The sequence below is a fragment of the Euprymna scolopes genome, chromosome 26, assembly GCF_053919585.1.
Source record: "Euprymna scolopes isolate OS-2025 chromosome 26, ASM5391958v1, whole genome shotgun sequence".
Lineage (NCBI taxonomy): Eukaryota > Metazoa > Mollusca > Cephalopoda > Sepiida > Sepiolidae > Euprymna > Euprymna scolopes.
In genome coordinates this window covers 47,910,737-47,925,875 of record NC_136507.1, presented here as the reverse complement: position 1 = coordinate 47,925,875, position 15,139 = coordinate 47,910,737, and the positions used below count along the sequence as shown (strand labels likewise).

The 15,139-nt window shown below is 31.3% G+C and overlaps 1 protein-coding gene across 2 annotated transcripts in view; it reads right to left on the bottom strand.

Moving 5' to 3' along the window:
* LOC145248005 (protein kinase C-binding protein NELL2a-like) overlaps positions 1-15,139 on the bottom strand; it is an 841,882-nt gene that overhangs the window by 31,198 nt on the left and 795,545 nt on the right. For both annotated transcript variants that reach the window (XM_080109694.1, XM_080109695.1), the window contains exons 15-16: positions 13,256-13,399; positions 5,724-5,840 (exon numbers count right to left, since the gene is read on the bottom strand). In XM_080109694.1, the coding sequence (XP_079965820.1) occupies positions 5,724-5,840; positions 13,256-13,399 (261 nt within the window). The remainder of the gene's footprint in view (positions 1-5,723; positions 5,841-13,255; positions 13,400-15,139) is intronic.

Here is a 15,139-nt window from a genome sequence, read left to right as displayed (position 1 = left end):
ATACTGCATGTAATGCCGAATGTAATACTGCATGTTATACTGTATTATACTGCATGTAATACTGCATGTAATACTGAATGTAATACTGTATGTAATACTGCATGCAATACTGAATGTAATACTGTATGTAATACTGTATGAAATACTGCATGTAATACTGAATGTAATACTGCATGTAATGCTTCATGTAATACTGTATGTAATACTGCATGTTATACTGAATGTACTTCTGAATGTAATACTGTATGTAATGCTGAATGTAATACTGCATGTAATACTGCATATAATACTGAATGTAATACTGAATGTAATACTGTATGTAATACTGCATATAATTCTGTATGTAATACTGTATGTAATACTGAATGTAATACTGCATGTAATACTGAATGTAATACTGTTTGTAATACTGTATGTAATACTGCATGTAACACTGAATGTAATACTGCATGTAATACTGAATGTAATACTGCATGTAATACTGCATATAATGCGGAATGTAATACTGTATGTGATACTGAATGTAATACTGTATGTAATACTGTATGTAATACTGTATGTAATACTGCATGTAATACTGAATGTAATACTGTAATATACTGAATGTAATACTGCATGTAATACTACATGTAATACTGAATGTAATACTGTATGTAATACTGTATGTTATACTGAATGTAATACTGAATGTAATACTGTATGTAATACAGTATGTCATACTGCATGTAATACTGAATGTAATACTGTATGTAATCCTGCATTTAATATAGCATGTAATACTGTATGTAATACTGCATGTAATACAGAATGTAATACTGTATGTAATACTGTATGTAATACTGTATGTAATACTGCATGTAATGCTGCATGTAATACTGTATGTTATACTGCATGTAATACTGCATGTAATGCTGTATGTAAGACTGTATATAATACTGAATGTAATACTGAATGTAATACTGTATGTAATACTGTATGTTATACTGTATGCAATATTGAATGTAATACTGAATGTAATACTGTATGTAGTACTGAATGTAATACTGTATGTAATACTGCATGTAATACCGAATGTAATACTGCATGTTATACTGTATTATACTGCATGTAATACTGCATGTAATACTGAATGTAATACTGTATGTAATACTGCATGCAATACTGAATGTAATACTGTATGTAATACTGTATGAAATACTGCATGTAATACTGAATGTAATACTGGATGTAATACTGTATGTAATGCTGCATGTTATACTGAATGTACTTCTGAATGTAATACTGTATGTAATGCTGAATGTATTATTGCATGTAATACTGCATATAATACTGAATGTAATACTGAATGTAATACTGTATGTAATACTGCATATAATACTGAATGTAATACTGTATGTAATACTGAATGTAATACTGTATGTAATACTGTATGTAATACTGCATGTAATACTGAATGTAATACTGTATGTAGTACTGCATGTAATACTGTATGTAATACTGAATGTAATACCGAATGTAATACTGCATGTTATACTGTATTATACTGCATGTAATACTGCATGTAATACTGAATGTAATACTGTATGTAATACTGCATGCAATACTGAATGTAACACTGTATGTAATACTGTATGAAATACTGCATGTAATACTGAATGTAATACTGGATGTAATACTGTATGTAATGCTGCATGTTATACTGAATGTACTTCTGAATGTAATACTGTATGTAATGCTGAATATAATACTGCATGTAATACTGCATATAATACTGAATGTAATACTGTATGTAATACTGCATATGATACTGAATGTAATACTGTATGTAATACTTAATGTAATACTGTATGTAATACTGTATGTAATACTGCATGTAATACTGAATATAATACTGAATGTAATACTATATGTAATGCTGAATGTAATACTGCATGTAATACTGTATTATACTGCATGTAATACTGCATGTAATGCTGCATGTAATACTGAATGTAATACTGCATGTAATGCTGCATGTTATACTGAATGTAATACTGTATTATATTGCATGTAATACTGTATTATTCTGCTTGTAATACTGCATGTAATACTGAATGTAATACTGAATGTAATACTTCATATAATACTGTATTATATTGCATGTAATACTTTAATATACTGCATGTAATACTGCATGTAATGCTCCATGTAATACTGTATTATACTGCATGTAATACTGCATGTAATACTGCATGTAATACTGCATGTAATTCTGTATTTTACTGCATGTAATACTGTATTTTACTGCATGTAATACTGCATGTAATGCTGCATGTAATACTGCATGTAATACTGTATTATACCGCATGTAATATAGCATGTAACGCTGTATTGTACTGCATTTAATACTGCATGTAATACTGTATGTAATACTGCATGTAATACTGCATGTAATACTGCATGTAATACTGTATTATACTGCATGTAATACTACATGTAATACTGTATGTAATACTACATGTAATGCTGCGTGTAATACTGTATGTAATACTGGATTTAATACTATTGTATTTCTAAAACAGAATACATCTACACAAACAACGTGGATACCGACAAAAACTAGTCTCTTTAACCTAAATATATTACAGAACATAAAGACAAATAAGTATATATTTCTTTTCTTTTTTCTTCTCTGTCTTTTATATTTTATTTTACTTTTGTTCCTAAATTGATTGAGTGTTTTACAATCTAATTTATTAGTTCAATATTTAGGAAAAGCATATGTATTTCTGCTTCCCTGTTGTATGAAATATGGCTTATATTCATGAAAGTATGTAAAATACATAACTGTTAAGAGATTATTTTTTTGTTTTTATTTTTTACAGTTTGTACACTATTTTGACCTATTTTGATTAGCTAGTCATTAAATATATAAGCTCTATAGCTTTATTTTAGTTGTCTAAGTGATGGTGAAATAGCCCGTTAAAATTTGATTCTTAAAAACATGGATATTGTTCCGTAAATGTGCGAATACCTGAAATGTCTTCTCAACCATCGAACTTCACTCTGATAGGTTTATACAAGTAGCCATCGACAGGCAGATTGGTTAAGTTAAAAGCATCAACGCTGGCGTGTCTCAATGATCAATCCTGGGCCCAACTCTGCCTGATCTTCATCAATGATTTCTCAAATCAGATTCAAAATTCATTCGTCGGCATACACTGTCATCTATGGCAATATTTCAAAGACTAGCAGTGATAACGATCTCTATGAGTTTTTCCCCTCCGACCTTATGCACGTGGTTCAATGGGGTAAGAGGTGACTGGTAAATTTAAATGCGTACAAAATCAAGTTTCTACTTTTTTACCACGAACGCTTTGATCCCTACCTGGCAACCACTTAAAAAGAATGTCTCGCATCTCGAGTAAGCACCCTGCTACGACAAACTTGTGAGATTGACCTTCACTCGTAATCTGAAATGGACAACTTACATTAAATCTGTTGTCAAGGTCGCTGGAAAAATAGTTGCATCATTCTACCGCGCCAGCAGGTATCGCACTCCTGACAGAATCCTTTACTTGTATACGAGCCAAATACGCTTTAAACTGAGTACCGTAGTCAACTGGTGAGGAACTGCTAAGGGCATTCTTTTCTGCATGACAAAACCAGCTTCAAAATCTAGTAGGTGACGTCATTTATTTCTCCCTGCAACCTTTTTTCTCAGACAAGAGATATTACCTGTCTATTTCTACTCTATCGTCGTGCCTGAGCATCAAAATATATAGTTCCCTTCTTCAAAACTTTCAAAACAAGCATTCATCTAGCTACAAACACCACCAACAATTTCCCCACACTTGCTATTGGTGGCTAAATCTAAACGCAAATTCAATGAACAAAATTTATTTTCGAAAACTTTCCGTCTGTGGTTCTGGATTTCGGGCCTGCATGTATATTTACTTATATTTTACTATATGCATTTACTTACATACTTACTTGCTTTATCCTGAATTTGCAGATACCGGCCATCCTCTTCACTTAAAATTTTTTTAATTTTTTTTGTTTCTATATTTTATTATTTATTTATTATTTAGTATCTATTTTTTATTTTTTATTTATTTATTTTTCCATTTAGTATCTTTTAACAACTCGTGCTGACATTTTCTTAAGTAATAACCTGTGCATTTCAGTTGACCTATTTTTTTGCCCTACATCTTTTTCGCGCCTTTTAACATCTTTTTGTCTGAGCCATTTTGACATTTGCTTTTCTATCTTATATTTAATTCTATCACTATTTAATTTTTTTCCTCTTCTTCTTCCCTGATTTTTTCCTATTCTTTCCTGATCTTTCTTATTATGTCTCGGCAGTCGTGTGAAAAGCATATCTAATTTTTCTTTTATTAATATCATTGGAATTTTTCCCTTTTATTTTCTTTGTACATATTTGTGAATTATTCCATGGATTTCGGCCTTTTTGATTATTTTGGACCGTCTTCCAATTACGTGATTTCCTTGGATTTTACTTGTGCGAATGGAAACTCAATTACCTTTCTTGGGGTTATATTTTTGGATTTTACCGTCATTGGATTATTTACCTTTCACCAGACTATCCATTCACGTGTAATCACCTTTTTCTTCACCATATTCCCTCTGCTTCACTTTTTGTTATCAAGTAAGATCTTTGATTTACTTATAGTTTCATCAAATACTTTTGTATGCAAAATCCGATCCCGCATTTTGCTAATTCCTACCCTCTGATGAGAAGGAAAGTATTTCTTCGAAACTCCGTGGATTAAGGACTATCCACTTATCAAGTGTTTCTGTTTCAGATTAAATATGTTTTAACTTTTTTCAAAGTGTTTTTTAACATGTTTTATTAACTGTTTGCTCTTATTATAAGCTCTATCTCCTATTTGGTTTTATCGAGCTTTTACATCTGGTTCAGATTACTTTATAAATATTAATTCTTTAATATTTATAATATATATTAGTTTTACCATCTTGAATCATTTTGGTAAATTTAATTGTAATTTGGATTATATATATATATATATATATATATATATATATATATATATATATATATATATATATGCGTGTGTGTGTTTGTTTGTGTGTGTGTGTGTGAAATTGCTAAAGATAAAATAATCTTTAAACTGAAGATCCAGAAGATCTGCATGTTAAGTGGAACGACCATGAGAATTTAAAGTTCAATAAAATGTGTTGCATCTTTAGATCAATAACGAAAACGGGAAAAAACTCTCTTTAGGCTATGCATACTTCTTATGGACTTCACTTGGATAATTTCCTAAAGTTTGGATGACTTTTGTTATTATATTTATTTTTTATGTCTTTATTTTTGTATTCCTCCGTATTTCCCTTATGCCCCAATTTCTCCTATCTTCTTTCGACCTATACATTCAACATGCTTTCTGCTGGTGTTAGTAAATAGTCTTTTTCTATCTCATGTCTTTATATCAGCTTTTCTTACCTATTCGAAATTTCGTGGTCAAAAGCGTTTTTCTTTTTTTCTTATTGAGCTGATCATGTACTACATTTTTATTTATTGCATTCCATCTGTTATTTTACATACACATACATCAATATATATATATATATATATATATATATATATATATATATATATATATATATCACATGCTATAGAAAGAAATGATAACTTTTAGATTCTAATTTCAATATGTTCTTCTCATTTTGTACATTAATAAATGAATAGTTTAACTTACTGTGAGAGCAATCAGTTTTATAGTTACATTTGCACTCGTAACTTCCTTCCGTGTTGAAACATGTAGTCGTCGGATGACATGTGTGACCATCTCCTTCACCCAAACACTCATTCAAATCTAAAAAAAAGAAATATTATATTGAAGATATGATGTAAGTTATTAAGCAAAACAACGTATACGTTTGAAAAATTGTACATCATTTCGTCAACTAACTTTATGGATTATTCCGCATTAAATAATCGTATAGTGCCGTCACCTTCATGAGCCGAGCACTCTGGTTAATTAGATAACATGTGACCACTATCGATAATGCGTAACTCTTCATGAATAATAGAGCCCTGACCATAAGGAAAAACACGTACTATAAGCATCTCAATTTGATTTTCTACCTAATCTTGTACTGATATCATAATTGGTAAAGCATCGATCGCTTAACAATCAGATTGCAATTTTCGTTAGACGCACTTGTCTTTTCTCACCGAAGAGCTGTGATGCAACGAACCGATGTTTGTATATGACTGTATATGACTATATTTATATATACGATTATATGTATGGAAACTTTCATTGATAGTACATACATGAAACAAGCCCTCCTCAAAGTTATCTCCTCTGACTGCAATACACTTGTACTATTTTAACAACTTCTGGAAGGGCTCATGGAAGTACGCGCGTGTTGATGACCCTCATCACAACCTCTTTAATCTCATACATTTTCTCATAACGACAGCTTCTAAGATTTTACTTGAGTTTAAGGAATAACCAAAAGTCAGATGAGGAAACGTCTGAACTATAGAAAGGGTGAGGAAATGTCTTGATGTCTATCCTGGTAAAATATTCTATGAAAGGATGGAGATGTGGAATGGTGCAATGTGCAAATTTTCTGCATCTTCAGTTCGTCCTGAATAATTGTATGTACAGTTCCTACACTGACATAAAACTGTGCAGTTATTGTCTCTATAGACACAAGATGGGTCTTATCGATGAAATTCTTTATTTGGCCAATCAACCCTGGTGTTTTGACTTTCTTACTCCTCCTACATCTCTCATAATCGCTCACAGACTCCGTCTCTTTCTTGAATATTTTCTGAAACTCAAAAACTGGTACTCGATCCATCCAAGATGATTCAAAATCAGTCGGAAGCATGTCATACATTTCTGTTACATTTTTTCCAAGTAAACAAATTTCTAATTGCATATTATTCTTCTAAAGTGTTTTCACGTTCATATTGAATTTTTGAAATTAACCAGCTGTGACAATCAGACTTTAGCAGGGTGTATTACAATTCCTGCTGTAGCTCTTCATTTGAACCGAATATCATAAAAACTGGTAAGTCATCTCATAATATGTAATGGAAATAACATATTAGATGTTCAAGAGTCTTCGACAACAATTTTAAAGGCCTGTTTAAAAAAGCACCTTATATATATATACATATATATATATATATATATATAACTACTTCATTTACTCACATAAAATTAATATACGAAAGTATAGATTTATGCGTAAACTTTAAGTATTTACTTCAAAAGTGCTCAACACGTAGGTAGAGCTAGTTAGTAATTTATAAAATATATATGGCGATTAAGCTACACTGAATATTCAGCGTTTCATCCACTCTAGGATTCGTCAGGCTTATGCGCATAAGCCTGACGAATCCTAGAGTTGATGAAACGCCGAATATTCAGTGTAGCTTAATCGCCATATATATTTTATAAATTACTATGTATATTATTCATATATATATATTTATTTATTTATATATATACAGTGCCAGCAAAAAAGAAAGTCCGCACTTGTAATTTTTTAAAAACTGCAAATTTAAGCTAAATTTAATGTAACTATTTAAACAGCTCATTTGATTCGTCTTTTATTCCTCTATAATTTTACCTGTTCATATTCGACTTTTAATTGAAATATTCTAGTGTTCACGTCAATTTAAAAAAATAACTTCGAATTGAGGAGGCAAAAAGAAAGTCCGCAGAAACAAATTCGCTTAAATCCAGCTTAAATTATCGCTTCTAAATCAGTTTAAAATATCCACCAACAGGCAACAAAGCATCTCTAATCGTAATTGTTGTTGTTCCAGGTTTACAACGTAACATTTAGTCCATATGCCACGACTTTCTTGTAGTCATCGTTAGGAGTCCACTAATCTCCACCTTTCTGGTTTATCCAATCGAGAAATCGGCCGCAGATTGAAATTTGATGAAAAAACCGTACGAAAAACCGTGCAAAAGCACCAAAACATCGGCAGTGTTCGTGATACCCTTAAATCTGGTCGTACTAGAGGTACTTCTAACAGGGAAGACAATGCTATGAAGACCCGCAGCCTAAGAAACACATTTTAAACAGCTTCCCAAATCCAACAATAGTGCAATGTTGTTAAAAAGTGCTCTCTTTCTATTGTCAAGAACAGATAAAAGGAATTTAATTTGCGAGGATATGTTGCAAGACGCAAGCAAATGATTTCTGTAAAGAACGGAAAGCGCCGTTTGGACTTTATCAGATGCAATGAACATCATTCATCTTCATATTGGTCAAAAGTGCTTTTTAGCGACGAAGGCAAGTTCAATAGGCTAAGCCGTGATGGTAGGCAGTACGTTCATCGGAGGAAAGACAATAGGTGTTCAATTTCAACGCTGCAAGGTGGTTGAGTTAAACTGAAAGTGGAGGACATTATTAGTACCAATGGTTAAGGGCCTATAGTTCGCTTGTAAGGTCGAATTAATTCGACCAAGTACATTAATATGTTGACTGAGTATTTTCTAGCCTACTTTGGTCGAAATTTGGATGATAATCCTATCTTCATGCAGGATAATGCTCCCATTCATACAGCTGGTAATGTCAAGAGGTTCCTGGAAGAGCATGATATTCCGTGTTTTGATTAGCCTGCACAATCTCCAGACCTCAATCCTATCGAAAACGTATGGCATTACATCAAGCAACAGCTACGCAATGATAAAATTTCAAATTTGGAAGAACTTTGGACAAAAATTAAAGAAAAGTGGGATACCCTTTCCTCGGAGTATTGCTGCAGTCTAATTCAAGGAATTCCCAAAATATTGCAGACTGTCAAATTGTAGAAGGGCTATGCTACTAAATATTAACTAGTTGCTTGTGTTTCTGTTGTATTTTTTACCAATATGTATTGTATTTGCGTTGCATTTTTGTCCTAAAGTTACATGTAAATACCAATTTTCCATTGTGCGGACTTTCTTTTTGCCTCCTCAATTAGAAATTATTTTTTTTAAATTGACGTGAACACTAGAATATTTCAATTAAAAGTCAAATATAAACAGGTAAAATTACAGAAGAATAAACGGCCAATCAAATGAGGTGTAGTTTGTTTAAACTGTTACATTAAATGAGGTGTAGTTTGTTTAAACTGTTACATTAAATTATTTGCAGTCTTCGAGAAAATTAAAAGTAGTGCGGACTTTTTTTTTGCAGCCTGGGTATGTTTTTTACCAATATCTTTTCAATTTTTTATTTTCTTTAAGCGCATTACTAAAAGGTTTATTGAATCTTTCACTGGGAATTCTTTAATATTATTATTATCAGTAGTAGTAGTAGTAATAGTAGTAGTAGTAGTAGTAGTAGTAGGGGTTTATGGTGGTAGTGGTGGTGGTGATGGTAGCGGTAGTATCATCATTATAATTGTCATATATGTACATGATTATCCTTATGTGAGTCTATATATGTATATAAATATGTATATATATATGTATGTTTTTTAATATATGTACGTCTGTGTATATGTGTATGCATGTGTTTGTGTGTTGTATATATATATATATATATATATATATATATACATACACAAATTTGTGTGTTTATGGGTATATTCATGTATGTATAAATGTGGGTAATTATGTGTATATATGTTTATATATATATATATATATATATATATATATATATATATATATATATATATATATACCTTTTATCATTATCGGTATATGATTGATATCATCATTCCTGTAACAATCACTGTTGCTGCTATTATGTTTATTTCTATTACTAATATTTTTAGTAGTATCTTTATCAATATTATTATCGCCGTCTTTATGATCATTTTTTATCATTATTACTAGATTTGTTACTATCATTACTAAAATAGTTGTGATTATTAGTGGTTTTATTACTATTACTATAATTACTATTATTATTACTATTATTATTATTACACATGATCATTGATTATACTATTATTAGCATTACTTTGCATTTATTATTATTATTTTTTATTATTTTTCATCTTACCATCATCATTATTTACATATTGACTCTTCGAGAGCCTTATAATTACTAATAAGCTAAGATTCTGCCACCCTACAAACTTTATAATCCTCACTCCCGCACCTTTTTTTTTAATAATGACTTCGTATTTAACACTTTATAGAAAGATCTGTTTCGTTCTGTCTAGACAATTTCCTGTCAGAGTAATACGAGCTTTCACGAGCTAATTTTGGGTTAGCCTGATCTTAATTTCTTTAAAATTTAATATTAAATCACTTTCTCTAATTAATCCGCTTTTCTCTCCTTTTATTGTCCTATTTGACTGGAGATCGACTTCTCTTTGGGCTACTGCACTGTCCGGAAAAAAAACAATTTTTATTATTTCAGCTGTTTTAAAAGCTTTCCAATCGAATTATATGCATCATCACGCTGGACTTTATTTTGGACTCCATTCTCTCTAAACAACTATTTTCGCATTTCGGATCAACTTGAGAGAATTTTCATACAGGCTGAAAGTTATGCGGGATTTATTTTTATGTTTTTTTTTTACATATCACCCATTTTTCACTTCTTTTTTTGGCAATTTATAACTACAATAAATTGCGGTTTCACGTAATGCCATAACTCGATAACTCTAGCATTGCTACCAATATATTTTGATGATTTCTTTATGTCCTATGATGAAAAGAATAACAAGAATAGCATTCTTTGAAACACCGCGGAATAACGTCTTTGTAAATTGTTTTTGGAGTATTCAGTCGAACAATACATTTTGATTGTAAAGTTCAACTTACAGTTTTAATTTTCTTTCTCTTATATATATATTTATATATATATTAACTTATATATATATACATATATATATTAGTATAAAGCCACATAAGTATAAAAAATAAACAAAATTTCAGTAACCGTGTCTTTATTCATATATATATATATATATATATATATATATCATATCATATCAGACGCGTGCCACTCCCTCAGTCACTGAAAATTCATGAGCTCGAAGATAACCTTTTTTCCTTTTAGTCCTGCCAGAGAATTCACACGCTCCAGCAGACATGACACTGTAGACGGTCATTGGCATACATACATATATACACATATACACACATTCATACACATACATACCCATAAACATATACACATGCACACATCCATCCATTCATCCATCCATCGATACATACATACATACATACATACATACATACATAATACATATAACACATGCATACAAACATATACATGCACACATGCACACACATATACATACATATGCATACACATATATACAAACATATATAAATACATACACACATATACACACATATACATACATATTCGCATAAATATACGTACACATGTATGCACATATACATACATACACATAAAGATACCTACATATACCTACACATATATATGCACTTATACGCATACATATATAAGCATATATATAGATATACGTATACATACACACCCACAAATATATATACGTATATACATACAAACACACATAAACATATATACACAAAAATAAGTAAATAAATAAATAAAAACATATACACACATACATATATACATACATATACAAATAGATACACATACACATACATACACTAGTACATATATTAACATACATACATATATGCATATACATACATATACATACACATATGCATATATAGAATGATGGCAGATCAATTATTACATGCTTCCAGCATTTCAGGGCTACACGCGTGACAATTTTTCTATCGCCACGGACAATTTTTTATAGACAAATACCTGAGGGAGTATCTATACAAAGATGATGTTACATAGTTTTAGCTTTGTACGACAGCTAAGTATCTCTCTCGGATTGCAACAAGCATGAGCAAGATAGCCAGCAACAAGTCAAACTACAGACAAGCTTAATGCGGGTACTGGTCTCCCGCTTTAGTTTTTTTTTAATCAGAGATTTGCTTCACCAGAGGGGTTGCCTAAAGTCTTTTGGGAGTCCTCTTCACACCACACACACACAGACACACACACACACACACACACACATACACACAGATACCGAATTAAACATATACACGTACACATACAAGCATGAATACATACATATGCACACAAACATACATACGCAAGAACACACACAGACACACATGACAACATGCACATACACACATACATGCATACATACACGCATGTACATACATATCCACATACACGTACACATACACGTACATGTAGAATATACAGGAAGAAGCATTCATGATGACGATGATGATGGTTGTTACGAATAGGTGAATTCAATATGAATAAAAGAGTAAAACAATCCAAAATACACAGCACATAAAATAGAGAGACGTTAGTTTCGCCGATAGTACAGCTTTTAAATTGAACATGCGTTTATAACAGCACAAATCCTCCACGTTCATTACGATGACAATGATGGTTGTTACGAATAGGTGAATTCAATATGAATAAAAGAGTAAAACAATCCAAGATATACTGTTAAATTTAAAAGCTCTCTCTGGGTGCTGTGTATTTTGGATTGTTTTACTCTTTTATTCATGTTGAATTCACCTATTCTTAACAGCCATCATCATCGTCGTAATGAACGTTGAGAATTTGTGCCGTTATGAACACATGTTCAATTTAAAATCTGTACTAGCGGCGAAGCGAACGTCTCTCTCTCCTTCCCCCCTCTCTCTCTCTCTCTCTCTCTATATATATATATATATATATATATATATATATATATATATATATATATATATACACGCTCTTGCAGAATTAAGTTCTGTGTCATTTTGTTTACAAAGGAAAATTGCACTTTACACACAGACAGACACTGAAACAAGACGTACACACTCGCATATATAAATACTCTCACACACGCAAACATATATATATGTATATGTATATATATATATATATATATATATATATATATATATATATATATATAGGTATCAGTATGATCATATAATCAATAACATTGTGCTATCCTGAGATTGTTTGAATATCAAATACTTCATAGTAATTACCAAAATTTTTTACTCTAGTAAAGTTAACTTGACGACAATTTGAATACGAATCATTACTGATTTACGAAATACTTTTCTGTGACTAGAAATACAGCGAATAAAGAAACCCTGTTATGTTTTGTGTTTGTTTTCTCGTTATTGACGAGTTGCACATATGTTCGCACTTGTATGTGTGCGTTTTTATATCGCATACGTATAGAATTCAATTGTGGTGCAAAAAATAAATGTAAAATGGTTATCGTTCTTACCTCCGCACTGCAGTCCATATAAAGGCTGTTCATGCCAAAAGCTTTCAAAACCTGGTTTGCATCGACAATAATACCATCCTGGAAGATTAACGCATTCGGACTGACCCTTGCAAGCATCGATTCCCAGTGCACATTCATCAATATCTGAGTAAGTAGAAAAACAAAATAATTATAAAAGGATAAGATCATAAAACAAGAGTTTAGATTAGAAATAAATAAAAAGAAAATTGAATATCATTTACTAACCAAATTGCTTGGCGTCCCTGTTTTCATAAATTATGTAAATTACAGAAATATAGAAACAATCTGTCAGTATTGCAATTCAGAATGTCATGGTTTATTTTGAGACAAAGTCAAAGTATGGTTTTGTCTTTAAGTATGAAACGTGGCTGACACAATGAATACAGCAAGTATGCATTGGTGAAAATATTTAATACATTCATTTTTGTTCTTCATTATTTATCTTTCCTCCCTTTAGAATCGAATGTTAGTCGAGGGTAACAAAAGAGAAGGTGACAAAGAATGGCCTTTTTACCTCTTGTTTACCCGTGAATATAGAAAATTTTTTCTGTTATTGGATTAACGCGTAGTGGTTTGGGTAACAGTATCAGAACTTCTGTCTGCGAATGTAAGAACTCCGTTATCTTCATTTATGATTAAAATAAAATTAAATATTGATCAGTATTATATACTACATCCGGTAAAATCGATTGCCGAAATCATTGACAAAACCGATTTGTTTTGAGGTGACTTATAGTAAAGAAACTGATAATCGCAATAGTTGAAGCAGGACTGACTATTTCATCTGCATGATAATGGAGTTTACGTGTCAGTATATCTTTAATTAAAATTGCAATATTTAAAAAAACAAAGAAGGTAAATGCCCCTTTTTGATTTTGTCTGGTATCATTCAGCCCATTAAATCGTCATCGAATGTCGTCCTTGAATCATAGTCTGCAATATCAGATATAAAGTAAAACATTCATTTCTATTATTAGCAACTTGAATGGATACCCGGCGTTGCTCAGCTGAACATGAAGTTCGGTTTGGATACGGCTGCTTGCTCCATAAGAACGGATATAAACACAAAAATGTAACCGACCTCCCACCAAAAAACGAAGAAGTACGTGAAAGCCCCCCCCCGTCCAAATATTTCGGCAGAAGGGTTATGAAGATAAGAAGCTATTCTTCGAATATTAAACATTTTTGAGGATTATATACCTGTTTAAGTGAATTCTTTAATGCTGCCTCAGTCTAGAAAGATTTCTCGTTACGGTCTGTTGCAACGAAAACGAACTGAAAATAATTCAGTTTTAAAAATGACAAAGTAGAATTTGTTTTAACCGAAATAACCGTTATAAAAATGATTAGTTATGATATAAAAAAATTAGCAGTAAACCGCCGATCACCCTGCTTAAATGTTAAAACTGAAAAATGGAAATGATAGAAAGTTCTTTTTTTTGTTTATCGTTATTGGATTGGAATTTTTGTTTCTTTTAAATAAAAATTTAACCTTAAGTTTACTTAAACCGCTGATGAAAAAATCGAAATAAGGACATTGTTTTTTGTTTTAATATAATTAATAAATACGAAATAACCTCGTCAAAACTAAAACTTACGAGGCAAGTTCCTAGTCCACTGGTCCACAACGCTGATTGCGAAATAACATTGGAAATTCTTTTATTTAAACCAATTCAAAAAATAATGCTTTATGCATGCGCATTCTTTGAAGTCGTTTAGAAAAGGAAAATTTTACTGAGCATCCCTTCGTTTAAAATTGGATTTCTACACAAAATAATTGACCGTTTTTTTAAATTTTCAAATATTATGCGGCCGAGAGATTGCTCTTTCAGATGGTGCCGGTATTGACCCAGTCTGATGCGA